The following is a 24,476-nucleotide window of genomic DNA, read 5'->3' on the forward strand; positions in this document are numbered from 1 at the left end:
AACCCGGTTCTGTTGTTTTCAAAGGGAAGAGCGTGAACGTTATTAAAACTTCGATCGAGGACGAGGACTTTCGGCTAAAATTCTTGAATGACTTCAGCACGCTGTCTCATGGGGTCCAGATGACCCCACTTTTAATGTGAACATGCCTAGGATAGCACAAGTGTTAAAATGTCAGCTATATATCGTTTTTGAAGTTGAAGATACCTTACTTCTCATTCCAGTAGCAATTTTAATTTTAAAAAATTGAGAAACAGATCTAAAAACAACTGTAATGCTCTAAAGCAAAACTCTTCTCTCTTTACTGAACTTGAAGTGGAATTCATGCTGTTAATTTGGTTTTGTGGTTCCTCGCCTTAGTTTAAGGTCATTTTGCACAATGAGGATCAAAGGGGTTAATCCTGCTCTCATAAATTAAACGACGTGTGAATAAAAAACAAAATTCTGCAGTTGGAGGCTTTTCTGTCCTAATATACTTGTGAGTCTTGAAGGTCAGAAAACCCAAAAAGCAGATCTGTAAAAACATGCAATTAATTTAGGATAATATTTATTAAAACGCTGAACACCATCATTTGTTGAGTTGAACTCTGTTACTCCTCTTTATCTAAAACTCCTACTCTACTCGAACTTTGTGTCTCCCTTTTAAAATTAAAGCCGAATTAACATCCATCTTTTGTTCCTGAAGTTTTACTGTAAGTTTATTATAAATAAAACAAGTCAATACATTTACTCTGAAACTCTGATTGGTATGGACTTACTTGATGTTGTCCAGACACCCAGAGTCTGGTTTCAGGATAGCCGTATGGTGGAACATCTTATACAAGGCGATACCCAGGAAGATAACATTCAGCTGAAACACACGGACAAGTGCACACAAATTAATTTTCTGCAGCAATGCGACTAATTAAAGACGCCATATCAAAGCAGTAAATTACTGGTGAACAGCGCATATCATTTAGCCTTCCAGCTGTAATTGGCTCGGGGGCAGAGTATCGGCTCACAATCAACAAGCCTTTCTGTGCCTAAAATAGCACTGCTTCAGGGATATGCAGCAGCCATTACATCGCTTAAAGCTAATTGTTACGATAAACCCAATTCTCACAGGTCTTGTATTTTCATTTGGCCTGCTAATGCATAGTTAGGGTGGTCCGGTAATGGCTGCATGAACTGTTGCGCCGGTTCTCATATGCCAAAGGTCAACAACCAAGCTGCTCCAGGGTCAACATTTTTCTTACAACTGTATAATAACAATGAAATAAACCCCAATAAATTATTTTGAAGGCATGACTGACTCTTTTGTTTTTTTGATGATTAGGATTAACCATTTCAACATTGCAGATTTGTCTACTGCTAGCGCTAAAATAATAGATCGATTAATAATGTCTTAAGAAAGCTGGATTTTTATACAACATATATTTTTAAGAAAATCTTGCAAAGATATTTAAAAATCTTCAAATCTAGTGTGAAGTTTTAGAAACATTTCTTACACTCATACAAAGTGATTACACGGTTAGCTAAATGTTGAGCACAGGATGCTAGCATGAGCTGTGAATAAAACAACGCATTCTCTGAACTGTGTGATGGCTAAAGCTATTAATATATTGAAATTCCTTGTGCTATCCAAAATACATCTCAATAGCATAAAGTTTGTGTAGTATTTTATGTGCGTAATGCTTAACTGTTACTTTTACATTTATGTTTTTTCTTAGACGGCTAGCTTACATGCTAGCACAACAATAAAAAGAAGGATTTTATTTCAAAACCAATAGGATATTTTTTTTTTTTTAATAAAGAAACATATCATTTCATAAGAAGTATAGGCGAAAAGAGTCCCTTTTGGGTAAGATTACATAAGGCTGTTAGCCTAACTTGTTACTTGGGTAAAACCAAAATAATATCTCTGGAACTCAATGCTAAAACTTTACTAACAAATTTTATAGTTGCAGATTAAATTAACAGCTAAGACACAAAACTATATTTTTTCCTAACTGTTTGGAGCCACATTTTCGATGCAAACCAGACTTGAACTATCCTAATGTAAAGGTAGAGCTACTGCTGTTTTACAACACATGTCCAAATCTCAAGTACAGTCTGAGGTTTATGAGAGTCCGCCAGAGAAACCTGACTAATGTTTTCCTTTTTGAGAAATATGGATGTAATTAGAGCAAAAATCCTAATGGTCCAAAGGATGTAATGTGGGGTAGAGTCATTAATCAAACTTTGCTTTGTAACACAGGCCTATGAATGGCTTACATTATGTACATGTTTGTTTATGTAGCCTGTCTGCTTTGTCTAAATGGAGTTCAGAGCATCAGTTGAACAGTCTGCTGCAAACATGTCACTTTGCTGGACTCTGAATGCATCAGTCGCTGCATTTCTTCTCTTGCTTGTTTGTGTCCTTGCCAACTTGTCTAACTTTATTCCTCGCTCTGTTTATTTATTCAAGGTTGAGTGTCTTTTTTTCTCCATCTGAGAGCTATTTGCTGGCTGTTGAGTCATTCCGTATGAAAGGACTGGAAAATGGTCAAACTCTTTGGCAGTCTGAGTTTCAGCAGGAGATGTTCAGTTTGCAATGTAGGTAAACGGATACAAACAAGGGAGGTAGCAGTCTTTATAGTCAAGAAAGGGCAGGTTTATACTTCAGAGTTATTTGTAATCGCTCGTGTCGCATTGGTTGCAAGGCAATAGAAAGGGGTTCGCCCAAAACCCTGCGAAATATGACACAAGTTAATGACATCATCCGCTTTTGGAATTTTACAAAAGTGCAATCGCATGTATATCGCAGCTTATTTAAAGCGATTAGAATACGCAATGTTAGAGCAAACTCGGTCCAGAAAATTGTCATTTCCACATCCCGCTATTTCAAAGACAAAGACAATTACAATTACAATTACATGAAGGGTTAGACAATATTTCATTCTGACTCAGTTCCAAAGAAAGTAGAAAACAAGACCTATTCACTGCATATTCTCTTTCTAATGCAACTTCAGCTATATTTGATCAAGATATGGAGGGGGCAAATCATTTCAAATGTACCTTTTTTTGTACAATGATAAAAGTTATTTGGTATGTTGAGGCTTTTACATGCAAAAAAAAAAGAAAACCTTGAAGTGCCACCTACCTTGTCTTGTCTGTACCATTAACAGAAACTTATTTATTTCAAAAGTAACTATCTACATTATAAAAAACAAGAAGATTCTATATGTCACTATAAATGTATCTGGCTGTTCCCATTAAATCACAGGTCCCCAACCTGTGGGGCAAAACCCAGTCACAGTACCGGACCTGAACCGGTACCAGATGCGGTACCAGGTGTGAACTGGACATGAACTGGTATTGGTTAGGGTCCTAGTACAGGGTTATGGTACCGGCACTGGATGTGTCCCGAGGATTAGTCCGCATCTGGTACCGTGTCCCGAGGGTTGGAGACTCTTGATTCTACGAACTGCCAGCACGTCAAGAAAACGACAAGTTAGGGACGCCCAAAACATCAAAAATGACACAGAGGCGTCCTTAACCAAACGTCAATATGTGAGGAGCTGGGGATGAGAATGTGTTGATAAATGATACAACAAACCACTAAAACGCTGGAGACAATCGCCTCATCAGCTTAAAAAGTATAAACGCTACTCAGTTATGGCGGACAGTCGCAAAAAAAAAACGGCCAACCTTAGTATGAAGTTGATGTGATTGTTGATCACTATGAAGTATAAAGTGGCCTTAAGGGTTAACGGCAACTTTGTTTTTCTGAAATTCTTGTATAATTTAGTTCCTGCATCACGTCCCCACCAAATATGTTCCCACTTAAGAGCTAATCCATGAATAGGATTATTGACTTGGTACAGTACTTTCCCTTTTGCACACCCAAGAAGCTTAAGCGCACTCTTGAAGTCGATGAACAAACACTTTAATCTAACCGCTTAAAAACCTTTTTTGTGTTTGTTTTTTTCTGTAGATTCGTGCGGAAAGTTCCATGAAAAAAGCACAAATGTTCCTTACCATAATTATGAGAGTAGCCGGACCTATGAAGCTCCAAATGAAGTATGTGTCCAATCGAAGCCAGCACCTAGAGACAGAAAGAGGAAAGAGTAAGAAGTGGGGAATAGAGATATCATGCATGGGAAGAAAAACAGAAGAGTGAAAAAAAAGGCACAAGGGATTAAAAACATGCTTCACTCCCAGATGGATGTAAGCTATCGAAGATTTTCCATAAGAGGAGAAGACATATTTCATGGTCACACACACACACACACAAACAGGAAAGAAAGGAGGGAAAAGAAGGATATTATATGACATACTGTATATCAAATGTCTCATGACAGCAGAAAAAAATAAAAAAGAAATTGGGGTGGATGAAAAAGTGAAAGAGATGGAGGGCTAGAAAGGTGTTACAGGTTGGAGGAAAATGGACGATACGAAGACCATTGGCATACATCACACATAGAAGGAGAGGCAGCGAGGGGATGAGCACCTGTGATAAATAAAGCTTTACGGTCCCCCTTAGGGCACAGATATATGGCGCGACCACATCCTGTGGTTGCAAATATATGACATGACCGAGATCATTTGAATACTGAGTTATGGAAGGCGACCTCACAAGGCTATTTATGGAGTCTGAGACTGACTGCCATGCCAGAGGAGAGAGGAGGGACACGCGCAACGACGCACGCAGGTACATTATTTATGCTTGCCGCCATGCATGAACGACATGCATGAACACACAGAAAAAACCCCGGGGTTTCTCGACCTCGAGGTTGGTTTAGCGGTTAAAGAGATTGCACCACGTGCTAAAATGATCTTATCACGTCTTCAGTTGACAACACCACCTACAAAAAAAAGATAAAAGAAAGGGGGACGTCCCACACCTCGCCCTCCACGGAGGTCAGGCCCAACATGCACAAAGAGATGCCAGACTGCAACCACCGCCGGAGCAAAAATCGCCAACTGATTCATGACCGAGCGCTTTTGAATTATTAATCATTCAATTTTCAACACATTAGCGAGCCCTCCATTATAGGTCTCTTACTGTGTCACAGTATCCTCCATTACGGCTCCTTTTGCTAAGTCACAGCCTCCTTCACTGTGGGACGCGAATGAGGCTCGGTGCCACTGGCTAACATTATGGCGGGGGCATGGCACGCTCCGCATGACAAGGTGACACAGCAGGGACTGCAGATGATATTTTTGAAAGTTTGTCTTTGTTGTGTTTTGTCAGAATAAAAGTGATAAATAAGTGATATATGATGCTGACACCACTTTTGAAGTTCCTCCAGTTAATGTTTAAATGAGAGCTTTCTGCTATTTTCTCAACAGAGATCAGACCAAAGTTAGAGTGTCCTCTAGTGCTCCGTTAGCCGATGGCCTAAAGTGTAATTACTCATCTATTCAAACTCATATTTTATTAACTGACATGTGATTAAATAATGATCTAAGGGGCACGAGGACTGGTGTTGCTCGACAGTTAAATACAGTAATTTGATGCAAGTCTCTTCAAAGTGTTGCTTAAGTAGTGGAAATGTCCAATATCTGCACTTCAAAAGGTCCCAGAAGTAGAAGAAAAATGTGGAAATTTCTTCTTCTTGACATTTTTTGAAACTCTTGATAGAGAAACTCTTCAATTTGTAATTAATCTAAGCCTTAGAATGCAATGTTTACATTGTTACTTTTTGACTTGCATACAGGTGGTTAATCCTTCCGCTCTCTTTGGGGGTCCAGATGACTCCAACCACATATTGATGTGTGATTCCTTCCATGACAAATGTGGACAAAGGTGGATTTTATTTTTTATGGACATTAGTGAAACTCAAAACTCAATGATAAAAAAAGTTCAGCGCACTGTCTTCTCGGGTCCAGATGAAAAAAAATGCCATCATCAGAAAAAGGCCACAAGAACATGGTATGGAGTGCACCACTCATGTGACACTTTTGTACTTGCTTCTGTTTAGCTACATCCTAATAAGGAAACTCTACTCCTTCTTTTCCACACGATCAACTCTTTTTTAGGTGTTGAACAAATCAGACTTGCATGGCCTTGTGGTTGTATTCTTCACCACAATGCATTCTCCACACCTAGGCAGGTTGTATGACAGCACACACAAGTGCAAACAAACAGATTTGTGTGCTAACAGGCGGCTCCATCACCTTCTCGTTCCTCAGTCTGCTCCCCTGTGCACACCCTCTTTCAATACGGCCTCTTAAATCCTTCCATATTCACACATTGTCGCCGCTGCGCTCATGCAGGCTCTCTGTGGTGCAGCCTCTCTTTGCCTGTCCCTTCGCCTCCCTCCTCCTCTTCATCCTTCTCAGCTTCTCTCTCCTCTCAGCCTCTCTGTGTTGACTCTCGAGAAGTGCCAAAGCTTGTCGAGTCAACCGCGGCATGCGTTCCAGCTTTCCCAATCCCACCCCTCCTTCCCTTCCATCCATCCTTCTTATTATTACAGGATTCTTCGCCCCCATCTACTTACACTCGGTCTGTGCCGTAGCTCCGGTAGTCCACCGCGGCCGAGACCGCCACTATGATGGCGGGCACTCCGTACCCCGCCAGGTAGAAATACTTAGTCCTGGAGTGCTCACTCTCAAACACCTCCACCAGCATGATGTAAAGCTGCACGCCTTCCAAGAACATCCAGGTGAACGCTGCCAAGAAGAAGAAATGAAGCAGGGCTGCGAACACCGCGCAGACAATCTGGGGAAAGAGATGGGGAGGATTAACACACACGGTCAGACTGAACACCAAAACTCTCCAGACTGTTTCAACCTGCACACAGTTTAGCAAGGAGACTTTAAAAACAGGCTAAACATATAGAAAGTGAAACAAAAAATGTGTAAGGAATATTTTTTTACTGTACACAATTAAAATTATACCAGTAAAGCTATAGGAAAAAAAATAGAGACTAAAAAAACAGAAGTCAAAAAATTATATTTATTTCAAAAGCAAGTAAATAATCATTTGGCAACAGTTTTTGTGCTTTAAATCAAATTTACTGCACTCAGGAAAAGTGAAGGTGCCTGTTTCACTCTGAGGATTTGCTTTTATCGTCAAAAGTTTATAGGATTTCAGGGAAAAGTTTCTGCGTCTTCAGCTTGAAACTTTTCACCAAAGATTTAAAGCCGAGGCTCATAAAAACTGCATAAGGGTCTTCAATGATTGAGTGGCTGAAACAGCTAAACTTTGTTGTTTTACGTGTCTTCTTGGTTAAAAAAGCATCATGTGCATAAAAAAAGGAATATATTTCTTTGTGAAGTATAACTGTATATATAGAGAGCTTTTATTTTCAAACTAACCTGATAGTTTCTCCTCCTGCCACTGACTGTAAATGAGAACTGGACTGAGTGAGTGTGACATCACCCAAAGAAAACAACTTGTTTGAGGAGCAATGAAATAAAGTCGATTCAGTTGCTATTTTTTTGCGATATGCCCGTCGCCATGTTGGAACCAGAAATTGCCAGATTGGCCTGAGTCAGTGTGAATCCACATTGCTATGGCAACCACTTTTTCTAATCATGAGTAAGCTTGCTGGTTGGTCACACCCCTTGCATTGAAAGCGGGCTCAGGAGAATCTTTCAAACGTTCAACTCCCCCTACTTTTATAGAGGCATCTGATTAGTCAGTTTGTAACTTAAATAAGTTGCACTACAACAAAAATATAAAAAAAGTAATAACTGCTTTTCAATGGAACTACATAGGATTTGGCTTCTTGTTGCGAGCACTTCCTGTATGGAATGTGAGGGGGGAGGGGCCACTCAGTCCAGTTCTCATGTACAGTCGATACCTTCAGCTTTAATTTTGGTAAAATATTAAAAGGATGAAACATTTTGTCCTTTTAAGCAGTTTAAAAATGATATTTTTATCAAAATATTTCTTAATTTATGGTAAATTAAAGATTTATGACAATATACCCAAACGTTTAGATGCTTATTCTGACCTTCTGGTTTCACATTTGTAAGAAACAGCCTCTAAATGTTGATAGTTGCAGCTCGGAAATGGAGATTTATGACAGCCTGTTGAAACTACAGATGTGGTCTTGAAGAAAAGAAAAGAAAAGAAAAGAGAAGAAAAGCCACCACATTAAATGGCGAGCAAACAAACATACTGCTGTGATGTAGGAGTTTGCTGAGACAATTACCTAATGTCTGAGAGACGAAGCGTTTAGGGGGTAAGAGAGTCACTCATTTCCATTTCTAATGAACACACAGTAAAGCTTTCACACTAATGTGCAAACACACACACACACACAAAGGTACAGGAGAAAAAAGTGTCCCCTTATGCAAAAGTCATTAAGTTTTCCTTCTGGAATAACTGCCCACAGGCTGGGAGCTAAGCGATGCTGAAGATGTTAATGGAGGTCAAAAATAGTTGCCGGTAATTAACGGCAAAAGGAAAAAAAAGGCAAATAAATACAAAGAAGAAACGCAGATCTGTCTCTCACAAACACACAAAGAGAAACGTGTGGTTGTGGAGGCACACTTTTCATCAGATCATCCGGCGTCTTTGTTTGCGGAGAGATTGTTTTCTCTGTAAACGCTCGGTGGGACACAAAGGCCTGTGGCAGTTCTCGTGTAGCACGGGGGAGATAAGGGCACAGCCTTTGGCGCTTCCTCCCAACAGGACACACAACTCGTAATGATTTAAACAGATCAGTCACACACAGGAGCACACTCTCAACACTTTGAGTTACACTGTGATCACAGCAGCTTATTGTTTGGTTGAAACGTCACCTCAACCACAATTGTTGACTGCACATGAGAACTGGACAAGTGACCCCTCCCCTTTTGTGTTCTATATAAAAAGCTGGTTCCAAGAAGCCAAAAGCCCAAAGTGGTGAAGCCCGTTATTCAATTGATCGTTATGTGGTAAAAGCACCAAATTTGGCATGGATGTATCTTGGGATCCCCTCTTTCAGAAAGACCTGTTAGCCATGAGAATTTCTATAGAAATATCTAAAAAATACAAGTATTATAGTATTCTGTAGATACCCCTCAAGTTTAAAGACTGTATTTTATGCATGAACAGCCAATACTGCTGAGACTGAGGCTAACAGACATTGAATATTTTTGTAACAATTGGATGTATGGTTGCTGTTTTAGATTTTTTTTTTCGGGGCTAACATGCTTTTCTGAAAGAGCGGATCCCAAAGCCTCATTTCCACTGAGCGGTCCGGTTCGATAAGGAGTGGTACGGCATGGTCCAGTTAATTCTGGTGAGCCTTTCCACTCAGTTAATCCTCGTTTCCACTCAGCGGTTTGTTTTCATGGTGCATGCTAGACCGCTAGCGTGTCATTGCATCATCGTAGTGCGACGACGACAACAATGAAGGTCATCCAGCAGTTAAAGAGTTCTGGAAGTCGAAAACTGGAGCTAAAGCTCTGGTACTAAAGAGTTAAAGATTATACAAGAATGCAGATTAAAGAGCTGATAAGAACTGCTATAGTTTATAATGCATTTGTTTTTTTTTCCTGAGTTACTGCTCTTCACCCACATAAATGAGTAGGGTGTTGAATTCTGAATCATAAAAAATGATTAAACCGTGACTAAATATCAACATGTGTTGTTTGTTCCCTGCCCGACCCTGATTTGAAGGTTTCAAGATCCTTTATTTTTGTACAAAAAAAAGCAGGTATATAAATTATGAGGAGAAAAAAACAACCCGGACAATTATTGCAATACCATATGGTGTGCTTTTACCGGCAACATTTACATTAAAAGCATGTATTTTTTTCCCAGGCTTTGCTTCGTCTCAGCAGCACTAAAGCTGTAACTGCTTGCACAGCATAAACCTTTAAGAACACCACTTTGCTGCAATCAATATCTAAAAAAAAGTATTTTATAAGTATGCTTTCTTTTCAGCACAAAGGGCTCATTTTTCTCTGCAGCTCCCAAAATGTTTTTCTACTCTAGCGGTGACACCTTCACACTGAGGCCTCAGATTAAGTACAATAGGAGTGCATGATGAATTCCCAGATGCAGGTCATGTGAGGCTTCATTTTGAAAGTTATTTATCTTCAACACAATCAACAGACTTCTGTGGTCAAACAGATATACTGCAGAACTTATCTCAAGGGCAAATATGGCCAGTGAAGAATGACAACATCAGATAAAACTCATAAACTTCAATGAATTACTGCGCGTTCTGCAGCAGGTCTGTGTGGAAAAAGCTTTTTGCATTGTAAATATTTCCTGGGGATATATTTTAAATGGGACAAATTACAGTTTTAGACACTCAAATGTATTAAGTTGCCTTTGCATTCACAAAGTGCAACAATTCAATCAGTGCTTCATGATCTGGCTCCAATTGCAATGCAATTACAGTGAGGCTGTGTTCTGTTGGGTCGGTTAATGAGGGGCTGAGCATGTTGAGTAAAGATGTCAAGAACTAACTTTTTCATTTATAGGACAAAACGTTGCATTATCTTATTGGAAGACAAAGTTGTTCTTATTAAATATGCTTCTCTTTCATAAACACTTCCTTCTAGCTTGTTTGAATTCTGGTGTCAGTTTGGTTTGGTAGAATTGTTGGATCCCATTGACCTGGTGTGAAGCATTGAGCATGGTGTTAAGGTCACCGATTGTAAAAAAAAAAAAAAAACAGTAAAAATCCTTAAATCTGGGCTTCTTACCGGTTGATCTGCCTTGTTGATCCCGACCAGAAACAAGGACTCTGCGATAAACAGGCTGATGCAAAGGTTTTTGTGAATGGTGTTGCGGTCACTCTGAAGCCCTCGGAAGAAGCAAAAGGTGAAGATGCAGATCAGCAGGCACACCAGGGACAGCAGGATGCCCACCCACGTGATGACGTCCAGGAGCACGTCGTGCATGCTGTCGGTTTTCTGTAAGACCAACCAGAACGAAGTTAAAAAACACACACTTGCACACGGGTGTTCCATGTGACTTGCAGAAATCACACATGAATCAAATCCTTGAAAAATGAAAACCCACTGACAGATAACCCCCCCTTCCCTCCCTACTCTCGCCACCTCTGAGTGATGTGAGGCTCGCTGTGTGTCGCTGAACGTTCAGGGCCGCGGCGTTACGCTGCATTGCACAGGTGTGCAGGCTCTATCCATCAGTGTCCTGCAGGCTGGCAGGCAGAGCAATGTTCAACATAACATTGCTGTGATGGATCTACTGTTCAAAACCTCACACAGTGTGCACAGAGGGCAGCCAAACTCCCCAGCTCTGACCATGACCTCTTTGGATGTAACACACATCCTCTGGCTCAGATGGAGAGAATAGATGTCACGCGGCTGATTCGTGACAAAAGAGGGAGACAAAACCTGCTAAGCCCACACAAGGCTGGGCATTAAAGCCTCCACAAATCAGCAACCGCCCCTAACAGCCTAAACAAATAGCACTTTCACCATTCCAGCGTAGGCACTGAATCCATACCTTCACTTCCACGTGGGCCATGAGAACGGCAAAGCTGGTAAGGTGGGTGCAGGAGCAGGTGGTGTGTGTGCGATTGGTGGCCAACAACCGGCAGTCCTGCGTCGACCAGAATCCCGTCATGGTGCGCTTGGAGTAGCTCCAGAAAGAGCAGTTGGGATTGAAATTCTTCTCCGAATGCTGAAGGAGGGTGGGAAGGAAACAGAGACAACGGCGATCAGGATACACCCCAGACGAAACGGACCAAACTGACAGACAGAAAAGCAGGAGGGCCAGAGGAGCTTGATGGCAGAGAATAGACACTTGGCCACGAGAAGGGAAGTAGGCAGAAAGCACGGAGTGGCTGAAGAGCCAAAAAAAGTGAGAAACTGGTGGGAGGAATTGGTGGGAAACAGAAAAAAAAAAAAGCACGGGAGCAAGGACACACACAAAACAACACAACAACAAACAGAAGCAACAGAATGCAAAAGTTCAGAAACAAATAAACATAGCGGCCGTGGCAGGAGGTGACGGCGCGGCGTGCGTGGCTGTTGTGTGCGGTTCTGGAGTGCAGAAGCGGCTTGTGTTGTGCAAACTGACGACATCGTCTTTGTTCGGTTTGCAAAGTAACTCCCAAAAAGACCAAGCGAGGACTCTGTCGCTGCCAACAAGCTGGGTCACCAACTGGATTCACATTTGCTCGTTGGATGAAAAAGCTTAAATAAAACTCGAGCTGTCCGTCCTCATCGAAACAAAAGGGAGTTCAGTCTGTTGCTCGAAAAGCCAGAACTCTTCTCAAGGTCACTATCTGCTACTATGACTTTTACTCTTAAAATACTGACCACAGATGATGTTTTAACATTTCCCTTTTAGAGCTGTGACCAACAACATGTTATGGTTAAGAAAACAATAAAAAAAATACATAAAATCTACGCTATCATGAAGCCAAACAGCAGGACAAGCTTTGTATCGCTTCAGTCCTGCGTTAAGTGAAATGTCAAGTGAGTGGAGCTCTGGGTAATCGCTGTGATTTTTTTGTCTTTCCCAGATAAAAGATGGCCAAAGTCAAAGAGCTGTAGCGGTGTCTTTGATCACGGCCGAGTCAGAAAGTGAGAGCAGTTCAAAGATTTGATGTTGGGATAATTTCGCCAAACGAAGACAGAAAGGGACGTGTTTCAGAGGGTGTCAAAAAAAAACAAAAAATCCAGAGTGATCAAAACTGAGAGGAGATGTGTCTTTTTGGCAGCCGTGTGGACTCTTTTTTTTGGTTGTTTTTTAATTATTTATTTAAAGTTACAAAGTTCATGACCTCATCATCTACTGCTCTCCATTGAGGTTTTTAGTGAGCAGAAAAAGAAGACGCACAACAGAAGCACTGCCAGGCTGTCATATTAATGTATACTTTGCAGATCTGCACTCTCATGTGGTGAAACTAAAGGATGTTTTAGAAAAATGTGATTGAGAGACATTATTTGTGGTCGTCTTGATGATATAAATTCAGGATTTTCTGCTTTCAACAACACAAAATACCCCCTACAAATAAAGTCAAATCACAAGTCTAGTTTTGTACTCTGTTTTTATTAGTACTGATAAAAAATTATGTGTGAAAATTGATGGAGCAGAGAGGGGAGGCAGCGCTATCGCTGCTGGCTCTTGCTTTTTAATTCTCAACCACAGCGGCTGTTGATGTGTTGCTGAGATCCGGCGGGGTGTCTCCGTTTGCTTCTTCCTCTTATTTAAAGCGTTAATGTACACTTGAGTCATTTTTATGTGTAGAGTATTAGGAATTCATCCTGATCAAATCACCCCTATTGATTAAACTAAACCTCCGCACAAGCCAGCGAGCACGATTGGCGGCAGCGTGCGGTCTTTTGATGGTAAATCATTCCGTTTCGTCCATCTTTGGCTCAGAAGGGAGCGTTTGGAGGCGCTGCTGGTGCTGCCAGTGCAGTGTGTAGTGGAGGACCCAGATGCGGGGATTGGATAGAGGGAGGCAGATGGATGAGGGGCAAAAAATAATTTATGAAACTCAAAACAAAAGCCCTGCCAAGCAGGTGATCCGCGGAACAAAACACGGACAGGGAACAAAGGGAAACCAAGGAGTATATATAGGGGAGTGATTAACAAGAGGGCACAGGTGTAAGGCCAGTGACGGTTAGGCAGAACAGGGAATAAATGAAGTGAATTACCATGAAAAAAACGGATCAACAAAGTCATAACTAGAAAAAACTGAAGAGTAAAACACTGCAGCTACTTAATTCATCTCACCTAGAACATTTCAGTAGTGAAAGTTATCAATGTATGAATATAAAATATCTTTAATAGAAAAATATGTGGAATATTGTTACTTTTAATGATCAATTATGTTTGATAGGATCATCATCTTCATCCACAGGATATAGATCTACAAAAATAAGCCTGAAGTGGGTTGGATTATATTGATTTGAGTTTGCTCCGCCCACTTCTATAATCTGTTGAACATGTGGGTGGTACAAAGTAAAGTGAGAGTTTTGTGGAGTCCACCCACCTGCCAATCAAAAAAAAAAAAAATGCACGTCCCTAATTATTGACAAATGAGGGCTGTAATATAATAAAAACTGCTCAATTCTGTGTTTTTCATAATTTAAGACTCACATAAAAGCTGCAATGTTTTTCAAAAAACTGCGACTTATATTCCAGAGCGGCTTATATATGGAATAATTATAGTTGTTTTTACTGATGTTGAAGCAATTTTAAGGTATACTGTCAATATGTCGGTCTGTTTTTTACAACTCCGTTCTAGAAATGTTGGAAAAACAAAATTTTGCAAATACACCGTTTCCATTGAATCATAAATATGTGACTAAAACAACTAAAACAACTCAACTCACGCGATACGTCATTTAAAAACAAGGAGGCGGATGTGAACTATATGGCAAAAAATTTCTGCCACGGTACTAGGGCTCATCATCTACCAAAGGAGACGTCGCAAATTTCAATATGGAATTTTTAGATGTTATTAACAAGGTTAAGAGTTAGTGTAGTCACAGTAATGTGTGTTTTAGCGGTATCAGTCTACTTTTTTACGTGTTGCAGTTAGAGGAGTTGTAAATATACAAACGTGGCCAGTGTGCAATGGTTTTGGTATTTTTTTTCATGTTGCTAACAATGTTGGGAGTTAGTCACAGTAACATTTTGTGGTTTTTCTGTTATTTTACGTATTGTAGAAAAAAGTTTTAGTTACATTTATAGTAAATATGCTAACACAGCTAACATGTGGTGGTGTTGAAATGTTTTTTTATGTTACCAACGAGGTTGGAAGTTAGCATAGTCACAGTAATATTTTAGTGGTAACGGTCTGCGTTTTACGTGTTGTAAACAAAGTAGAGATTTACAAGTATTGTTAATATACCGTGTGGCTAACGTTTCTAATATGGCTAACGTGTAGAAAATCACAAACAGGTTCCAGAGCTACTGTAAAAGGAGCTAGTAAAGTCTGATTGACTGACAGACTAATCTCTGACTCTTTTTTTTCTCACTTAATGCACCGTATAGCGCCTAATATATGACATAAGTTTGAAAAAATAAACCTTTCATTGAGGGTGCGCCTTTTAATTCAGTGCATCTGTGTGAGTAAATTACAGTGCTAACAGTTACAATAAATAAAAAATACAAAAATAGAATTAAGAAATAATATTTTGGTTTAAAGTTTGACATTTTAACATAGGATTCAAATATAAATGTTCCTCTTTTAAAGCCAGCACCCACTGGTCATTAGAGGTACTGCAGCATGTGATATTTTTTAATTCACCTGAAAGTCAGGATTGAAAGGCAAGGGCTTAGATAACATGAAATCTTATTATTTTAGCCTAAACAAACACTGGACTGTGACAGAATGTGACACTGGTTTTAAATAAAGACAACTAAAAGAAAACAAAAATGTAGGAATAGATAGAACAGCAACCGTCCAGGGATTACAGAAATGTGGACTATAAACATCTTGATTTCAGTCTTTCTAAAAGTCTTTTTTTTTTTTTTTTTTACTCTACTCTGTTGCTGTAATAACAAAAATCAGGAAAAAGTGGACTCAAGTTTGTTCCTTTGTGAAAACATTTTACACCCCCTCTACATCCTGTGATGAAATCAGTCCTACCACAACTTCAATGCACTCTGGGGCCAAATATGTGGCGCAAATGAAATGTTTGTAAACTGTAGATGGTAAATGGACGGCGCTTATATGGGTCCTTCCCTTGTTTAGTCGACCACTAAAAGGTCTTTTACACTACATGTTACGTTCACACTGCATTTTTTTTTTAGTCTACATAGTGCATTTGTCACATTCACACACTCACAATGGATGCATCAGGGTCAGCGAGGGGTTAAGTGTCTTGCTCAAGGACACATAAACATGGGGACTGTCAAGGGGACTTTGTGAGGAGAGGAACAACATGCATGCACATAAACAAAGACGGACAAAGGGCTAAGATTTTAATCAATTTGAAACTTTTAAAAATTAAATCAATGTTTTAAGGTTGTGGAAAAAAGTGTGAGAGAATAAAGATTTTTTAAATCTCTTAGAAGAGGAAAAAAAAACGAAGAACTGGACTCTTAAAGCCTTAGTCACATCTACTCATATGGAGGGTTGACCTGCCTGGGTACAACGGGACCGGGTTTTTAGGGTTGTCCGGTCAGTGAAAGGTAAATGGTGCATACCTAAACAGCTTTACTACCTCTTTTGAAAATGCTTCACAATCACAGTCCCATGCATCCGTGGCACCAACCTATACTTGCGATCTTCCGATCAGAGGTTGACTGCTCTACAGCCGGACCACCAACACATTCTTGTTCCTAAGTCGTCACATATTGACGTTTCGTTAAGGATCCCTTTGCGTCACTTTTTGATGTTTTGGGTGTCCCCAACCCTTTGTTTTTTTTTTTATGTGCTGGCCATTTAAATCAGTGGTCTGGGTGTTTTGTCAGACGCGGTGCCTGTCCTTGGGATGTGGCAAGTACCACTACCCTAACTCTGATCCAGTACCCTAACCTAAACTGGTATCATACACGCGTGGTTCTGGCACCATACGGTACCGCGAAGTTCCAGTCCGCGTCTGGTACCGGGTTAAGGTGAGAGGTTCTGGTGCAATACACGTCCTAGTAGAGGACCAGCACAGGTTACTGAAAGTTGGGGAGACCTGATTTAATTGGAGCAGCCAGCACATCAAAAAGTGACGGGTTGGGGACACCCAAAACGTCAAGCTTTAACTTGAGGTCCTTAACTAAACGTCAACATATGAAAACTTTGGAATGAGAATGTGTTGGCACCACAGCCGTAGGGTCAGAGAGAGAAACATCTTAACCCTTGTGCTATCTTATGGGGTACAGATGACCCAAGCCTTACATTGACGTGTTATCCATCCTATGACAAATGTGGATGAAGGTGGACAGGATTTCATGTCTGCCACGGACACCAGTGAAAAAAAAGTTCAGATGGCCCCACTCCCAACGTCAACATACTGAGGATAGTGCAACAGTTAAGGGGAGCACAGGTATGTCTCTTAAAGTTTGTAGGGATGTTGTTGAAAACAGAACATACCACAGTTTTTCCTTTTGTAAATGTATCATAAACTATTCATAAGAATATTAGAATGATGTACAAGTAATGTTATTGTACAGTGCCCTTATGCCACACCCAAGTTGTTGCATATACTAACTGAACGCAAATAATGCACGATCGGTGTGTACATCATTTGTAGAACACGAAATTTCCACGAAAATCATGCTTGGATTGTCACATTCAAAGGGGCCAAGTAGGAACCTACACTTATCACTTTAACAGCACTAATGGGCCCCTTATGCCATCTGTAGGATTTGGGGAGGGTCAAAATAATGAAAAATCCTCACTTTCTTCACCATTGCCTTTATATGACCCGCAGCATGCCCATAGGAAAAATGCACATTCTGGGTTTGCCAATTTCTCACCTGCAGACGTTGCTACCCGTAAGAGCACATGTGACTAAGACTTTTACCTAAGATCTATCTCATTAATGTGTCTTACGTACCTGTAAGTGTTTGACTGTGAAGACCACCGGCTCAGACAGGTAAACCTTACTGCTCTCCTTGTTGATGGAAGCCGTGATCACCGGGGAGTTGACAATGACCGAGTAATTCGGATAGACCGCCTCGCCGCCCAGTCGGACGCTGGCGTTCTCGGTGGGCAGGTAGGAGCCCAAGTTTCTGTACAGCACAAACGCCATCCTGATCTCACCTGTGGGGAGATATATGGGATTGTTGCTCTCAATAATTGCCGGCATAAAGCATTATGACAGAAATAAATGGTGGATGTGAGATTTGAAGGGGAAAAAAGAATGGAGCTTGCACAGCAGTTCCACGCGAGGAGAAACACAAGTCAGATAGCTGTGGATCCTGCAGTGAGCGTGAGGAAAAGAAAAAAAAAAGGTGGGAGTTTTGTCCTCTACCGTTTTTGCCGTGTTGCTTCAGAGTGCTGGCTGACAGCTGGATGGAGTTTCCGTGTTGCTCTGACTGAGGGAATGTCAGGTCGGCGAGGTTTCCATCCGTGCTCAGCCTGGCCACCTCCAGCTCTGCAAACACACGTGCATGCAAGTGTCAAGTCTTAATGCAACACATTCCATCAGATTTGCTCTTATGTGTTTTTTCTCGCTAAGTGCTGCACAGCAGTTGTTTCCGAGCTGCAATGAAAGAAAAAAAAGGCAACTTTTAAAAAAAAAAAGCTAATGATGTCTCCAAGCAACTACTTTAACACATTGAGGTGAATTATCTTGCCTCTTTTCTGCATTGTAGGAACCTCAGTTCACAATCCAAGTTTGTTAGCACATTTCTGATTACAGCTGCGTAATGTGAGAGATAAAGTTTCTAATTAAGGACTAATTATACCTTTGGTATACCACTATCTTGTGCCTCTGAATGATTCACTGATTTAGGCTGCTGCTTTCATGTTAAAGCAGCTCGATAATCACGTGAACAAGTCAGTCGCATCTCCAACAAAAGCGAGAGTGCGTGCGGAGGGGAGGATAAAAAGAAATGGTTGAGGTGGAAAGGAGAGGAAGTTGAAGAGGTCAAGGGAGGAGAAGGAAGAGGTTGAAAATGGAGAGCTGTCAGAGGAGCAGAATGGATGAGAGGAGAAACCGAGCAGATGCGCTGAGAGGAGAGAGGACTGGAGTGGAGACAGATGGAAAGAAGACGATGGTCTTTCACGGAGTTTAATATATGGGGGCCCGAAAGCGGGAAACGCTGCAGTAAAGCGGAGAGGCCGCGGAGGCGAGACGTAAACACAGACAGTGATGCACACCAACTGGAGGGAAGAAGGAAAGACAGAAAGAAAAACTCTGGTTGAGTGTTCTGAACAGCAAAGCTAAACATTTAAGGGAGGTGAACCGTTGACACTATATGAGACTTGGACCGAGTGAGCGTGATGTCACTTAAAGAAAATTGATTATTTTCCGCTGTAACAAAATTAAATTAAATTAGTCACCAATTTGTTGCAATATGGAAGCTACCAAGTTGGAGTTAACCTAAGCAGTGATTGGTCCGAGTCGCTCGGAGTCATTTTTTATAGCAACTACTTTCGCCAATCAAGAGGGAGCTTGTTGGACTATTAGACTGTATATTAGAAAAGGACCGAGCAAGTGTGACATCACCCAAAGAAAATGACTTACTTCCAGCTCTGAGCAAGTCAATTCAGTTGCCATTTTTGGCGCAATATGGACACTGCCATGTTGGAGCCAGACGTCATCAGTATGAAGTGATTCCTCCAGGTCGAGTTTTTGTTTCTATGGCAACCACTTTTGCAAATTGAGAGCAAGCTTGTTGGGAGTCCAGATACTTACTACTTAAAAGTGGTCTAAACAAAATCTGTCAAACATTTCAAACATTTCACATGAGGGGCACCTCTTGACTTGACCCCGAGTCAGTGTGACATCACCCAGTGAAAATCACTGTCGGCTCTAACCAAATTGAGTCATTTCAGTCGCCAATTTTGGTGAAATACGGGCACTCCCATGTTGGAGCCAGACATTGTCAGTAAGCAGTGAATGGTTCGAGTCCAACACTCCAACCAATGAAAATGTGGCTAATATTTGGCATGTGGATAGTGTATAATTTGAAGTCTATGATATTTTAGCCAGATGCAACCTCGGGACATGGACCTGCACTGGGACGTGAACCGTACCGGTACTCTAACCCCCAATACAAATCCTTCCCTTCCCCTCTATTTCATGGGTCTTGTGAAGTGCAAGTGGTGTGCAAAATATATTTTTTAATTTCCTCCCCTCCAAGCGAAGGGATGCAGGCTAGCTAATGCTAGCTAACCGGCGAGTATTGTGACATCATTGAGTGAAGTGACACTATTTTTCCATAACCCTCCAATTGGAGGGCTAGGTGTAGGGGAAGGGAGAAGGAAAAAATCGGATTGGGTATATCCCTGTTATGTCTCTTTTTGTGTAGTACCAGTGCCCTCACCCTACATATCTGGTACCAGGTCCACTACTACATCCTGAGGGTTTGGGACCCCTGATTTAATGGAGGACACCCAACACATCAAAAAGTGGTGCAGAAGGGGCCCGAACCTTATATTCATATATGATGAGTTGGGAGTGAGAATATGTAGCATAAACAGTCAATGAGTTTCACACAGGAACCAAACATCTGGGCGGTATCGACACAACTAAAACAACTTAGCAACAACGCTCCTCCTTAAGAGAGACACTCGTTCCTTACTGTTACCACACAAGCATACTGTTAACCGCCGTCTTATCCTTCCTCAATCACTGTTTTGCTTCTAATAATAACACTTTTTCGTCATCCACATTGTACTTTGCCTCATTGTCTCGCGCACACAGTCTAACGCAATAATAACATCTCTCCATCGCTAATAATTAATCCTTGTCACTCACGCTCATTGAAAGAGTCGCCAGAGGGGGAAAAGGGGAGTGTTTAAAAAAAAAAATTAAAATGAGAAAAATAGAGAGATATATACATCGAGGGGGGAAAAATAAAAAGAGAAGGGCAGAGACGACACAGTGTGTAGAGATGAATACAGGCGAGAGATAATCACGGTGGATCTTCCCACTGGATTTAGCTGGGAGGGAAGATTAGCGGCACAAAAAAGAAGAAGACAAATTTGGGGGGAAAAAAGAAAAACTTCCTATTTTAAGTTCCCTTTGAGATGTAGGAGCCTCCATCTCCATTTATGTAACCATATTTATGTAGTTCATGCAGGAAAAACAAAAAAAAGGAGGAGATTCATGCCAGATATTATGTAAGTTGAAACTGTGTAGGATGTCAGCTGTTTGAGTTTAGATTTCATCCAGAAAAATATGATGAAGGTTATTGGGACAGTTTTTTTTTTTCGCTGCGATTTTTTTGCTCTGTCTCTGATGGGGAAAACTATAGTAATGTAATCGTCACGCCGTGTGACCTAAGCAGCAGTCATTTCTCTGCTTACTGATGTGAAAGTGAGGGAAAGAAAACCCCTCAGAGCACCATTTGACATTCTCCTGCCTCCGTCANNTTTATCTTCCCTCTTCCTCTCTCCTCCTTTGCGACTCCTCGTCTGTCACGGAGCGGCACACGACCACGCTTAGCTAAAGTGGGGAACGTAATTTTTTTAGATTTCATGTCAAACGGAGAACACTGCCGGATGACTAAGCGGAACATACGTGCATCCAGCTTTCTGGTGGGGTGGGCAGACTCAGACATTTCAGGCTTTTTCCCTTTTTTTTTATTAGATTGAAATCATAACTTTAAAGTATTTATAAATAATAACACGAAAACCCATAAAAATATTTCTCTTTTACTTTTGAATGTTTCCTTTTGGACAGCTATACTCAAAGCAGGTAAAAGGCCACCGTCATTATACAAAGATTAAATTCCACACAAAGGAAGGCATTATCTCTAACACAAAACACTTAATGTGAAACAGTTAATTTGCAGCCCAATTATTTTCATTTTTTAGTCAATAATCTCATTGGGAAATAACATTCATATTCCTGCTTATTGGATAGATTGGTGAACTATGAACATATATCACAATCAGAGAAAACTTAGATCAATTAACAAAAGTAGGAGCTAAAACAGTCCATTGCAGCTTCTCATGGCCTCATCATAGAGGTGAGGAGGTGCTGGGATGAGGAAGATGAAAGAAAACAGTCATGTTTTTTATTTTAGCATGGATCATGGAAAATGACTATCAGGAACTTGCTGATTTTTAGCTATACGAATGCTAATGTGCATTCTGGTAAAGGCTTTTAAGGCTGTGCCACACTGCCACTAATGTTGCACAGCTGAAAATTGGTCAGACATGAATATACATGGAAAAAGTTGAGGTCTGTTATGTGAATAGTTCACAGCTGTATCATAAATGAACCACATTAAAACCACAAAAGAAGTACGAGTAAACCACGCAAAGAGCATGTAAACCCGCACTTCACTGAATTGCAATTATGACGTCAATTATGTAATTTTAACGTGATATGTGCAATGTATACGCCATATAAAAGTTATACATTGATGGTACATGTGTGAAAACTCTGTTACACATACGTGGAACGTCATGGAAAGCCACAAATTTTGTATCCTGCAAAAAAATCAAGCACAATTGCATAAGATTTATGTAATATTTGCATTTAAACTACGCAAAATACACATAAACTGCGTAATTCCCAACCGACCAGCCGAGACTCTTAACGGACATCTGCACACATCAACGAATGATGAACTCAAAACTATCTGTAAGTTACGTTTATCATCCATGTACCACGAAAGAGTGAAATTACATTTGCGAACAATGCGCAAATTGTACGTAGTGGCAGTGTGACGCGGCCTTTAGATTTTGCCATAAAATGCTAAAACCAAATTAAAGTCAGTCAATCAAAGTGAAGACTTGTTTAAAAAAAAGCAAAAGTTAAATGATCAGTAAAAAATAAAAACAATAATAACTTACAGGTCTTTTAATTAAAAAAAAAATTTTTAAGAATTATTTTTTATTTTGAAGCTCAATTTTTGGTAGCACTTTGTGTTACCAGGTATAAAAAATGATATATAAATAAATATTGATTTCACTTGAAAGAATTCAGTCTTGTAAAGACAATCCAAAGTACTGCTGGATACATTTAAGTATGGCTTCCATGTCTCATAGCATATTGTTGTACCTGTAAATACCCTGTTCTATACGTATTATTTTAATGTGAACAGATAAGTGTTTAAAAGTCTGAATAATTTAATAAATCTTAATTTAGGACTAAATTATGGACTTTTTAAGGGAACAGCTTTGCTCAAACCCATCGACATCATGACCAGACATCCTGAAGGTGTCCTATTTATTAATGAGAGTATATTTAGATGGACAGATTGTCCAATGACATAACCCACTGGTTTGTGTCATCTCAATTTACAAAACACTTTTTCAGCTCTGTGGTTGTAATGGTATTTGGCCAAATATGACATATATGACTAAACACAAATAAGCTAGCAAATGTCTCCATTGTTAAAATAAACGCTGAGGCAATTCCAGAGCTAGGCTATGATTATAGTTGAATCATAAAAAGCCACTTTGGTTCTTAAATATATACAATAAAATGGTTTGATTGATAATGAATGTCTTTTAATAACGTTATTATGGCTAAAACAAGCTAAAGAACAAGCTAATTTATAAAAAAAAAAAAAAACCTGCAGTTCCTTAAATGACCTCCAGAGGCTGGATTCAAAATTTTCCACTCGAAATAAATTATTTAAAGCCTGGTATCAGAAACTTTTTTTGATGTTCACTGCTTTCATTTCTATTCATGGTAACTCTTGGAGGATGATTTTCTTTTTCCCAATCTGTCATTTTGATTTTAATTGTTTATTGGCAGGTGGGTGAGCCCATGGGTGCAGTCCACACAACTGTCAGCTCTGTAGTTCCCACTCAATCATCTATTTTCGTAGCATTTGCAAAATGAGTAAACTCCAGTCAACATGCCTGTCCCACTTCAGGCTTGATTTTGACCACTCAGAACCTGATGTCAGAGAGGATCCTTCCTGTGTGAATATGTCTATGACTAAATCTCACCACAGAGAGCAGAAATGCTTTTGGAACCAGGCTGGGCTGTTTAATACTACAGTAGATGAGGACTTACTATCTTGTAGAACTAAACCAGTGGTCACCTGATGAATGCTACATTTGAATAGAAACCAGCTTTAATAAGTGAATAAAGAAAAGGTGGCTTGCAGCACAGACATGTTCTGCACTGAGTTTTCTCAGGCTGCTCCAATTTTTTGACATTTCAAGGACATTCCTGTTTGGTTAATTAGTGATTTCTAACTTGTGAATTATAATACTACTGTGCATTTACTGTATGCAGTCCATTACCAGATCCCAAAGGCAGAGAAAGACTGGTGCATCCCTCACTTGAGGTCTAAACTTACAAAACTCTTGCACAGCAAAAGGGAAAACAGACTGAACGTGTCTGGTTCCTATACCGGATGGACACCTGTTAAATGGCAGCCGCAGGTCACTGCTCGAATTCACTTTAGCAAATGAAAGTTAAGTGCTGTGCTCGAATGCACCTCCGCTGCAGGGCCTACCTGGTGGAAAAAAGCTTAAAAAAAGAAAGAAAAGTACTCACGGATGTATTCTGTTGTCTCCTGCACAGTGTCAGTCTTCAGGAGGTTGTCAGCCAACATAAAAGCCCCCGTTTCCACCGTGTCGAGGAGCAGAGTGGCTGAGTGCAGCTGCTCGCTGGTGGGCAGCTCCCTCCACGCTGTCTGGGCTCGTGGATGCAGCAAATTATTTACCGTCTCAACCATCGCCTGGGGCAGCAATAGAGACACTTTAGGTTAAATGCTGCAACTGAAAGCAAAATGCAAAGATGTTTTTTTTTGGTCACTTTTAGTCAATGATGTAAAAATGAATGCAAATCTATTCAGAGTACGAGCAGCAGTGCAGCGCACTAACAACGGAGGACAGAAGTCAGTGGGATGCAACAGTGAGAATGTGGCGGCTTTTTCGTTTATCATGTTGATAAATCGCGGCAATCAAGACGATGAGATGCCAACCATGCAAATGCGACATTCCCATGCAGACGCAACAAGAGCAAAAACAAGGCATCGACATATATATGAA

At 40.4% G+C, this 24,476-nt stretch overlaps 1 protein-coding gene across 1 annotated transcript in view; it reads right to left on the reverse strand.

Annotated features, from left to right (window-relative positions):
* The window catches only part of adgrl3.1 (adhesion G protein-coupled receptor L3.1), a gene marked incomplete in the record, with an annotated part of 186,114 nt that overhangs the window by 38,368 nt on the left and 123,270 nt on the right, over positions 1-24,476 (reverse strand). Inside the window, 8 exon segments of the mRNA XM_024290283.2 lie at positions 756-847; positions 3,997-4,063; positions 6,462-6,682; positions 10,615-10,824; positions 11,384-11,560; positions 17,398-17,603; positions 17,815-17,937; positions 23,980-24,163. Of these exon segments, the coding sequence (XP_024146051.1) occupies positions 756-847; positions 3,997-4,063; positions 6,462-6,682; positions 10,615-10,824; positions 11,384-11,560; positions 17,398-17,603; positions 17,815-17,937; positions 23,980-24,163 (1,280 nt within the window).

This window comes from Oryzias melastigma, linkage group LG1, assembly GCF_002922805.2.
Source record: "Oryzias melastigma strain HK-1 linkage group LG1, ASM292280v2, whole genome shotgun sequence".
Classification (NCBI taxonomy): Eukaryota; Metazoa; Chordata; class Actinopteri; order Beloniformes; family Adrianichthyidae; genus Oryzias; species Oryzias melastigma.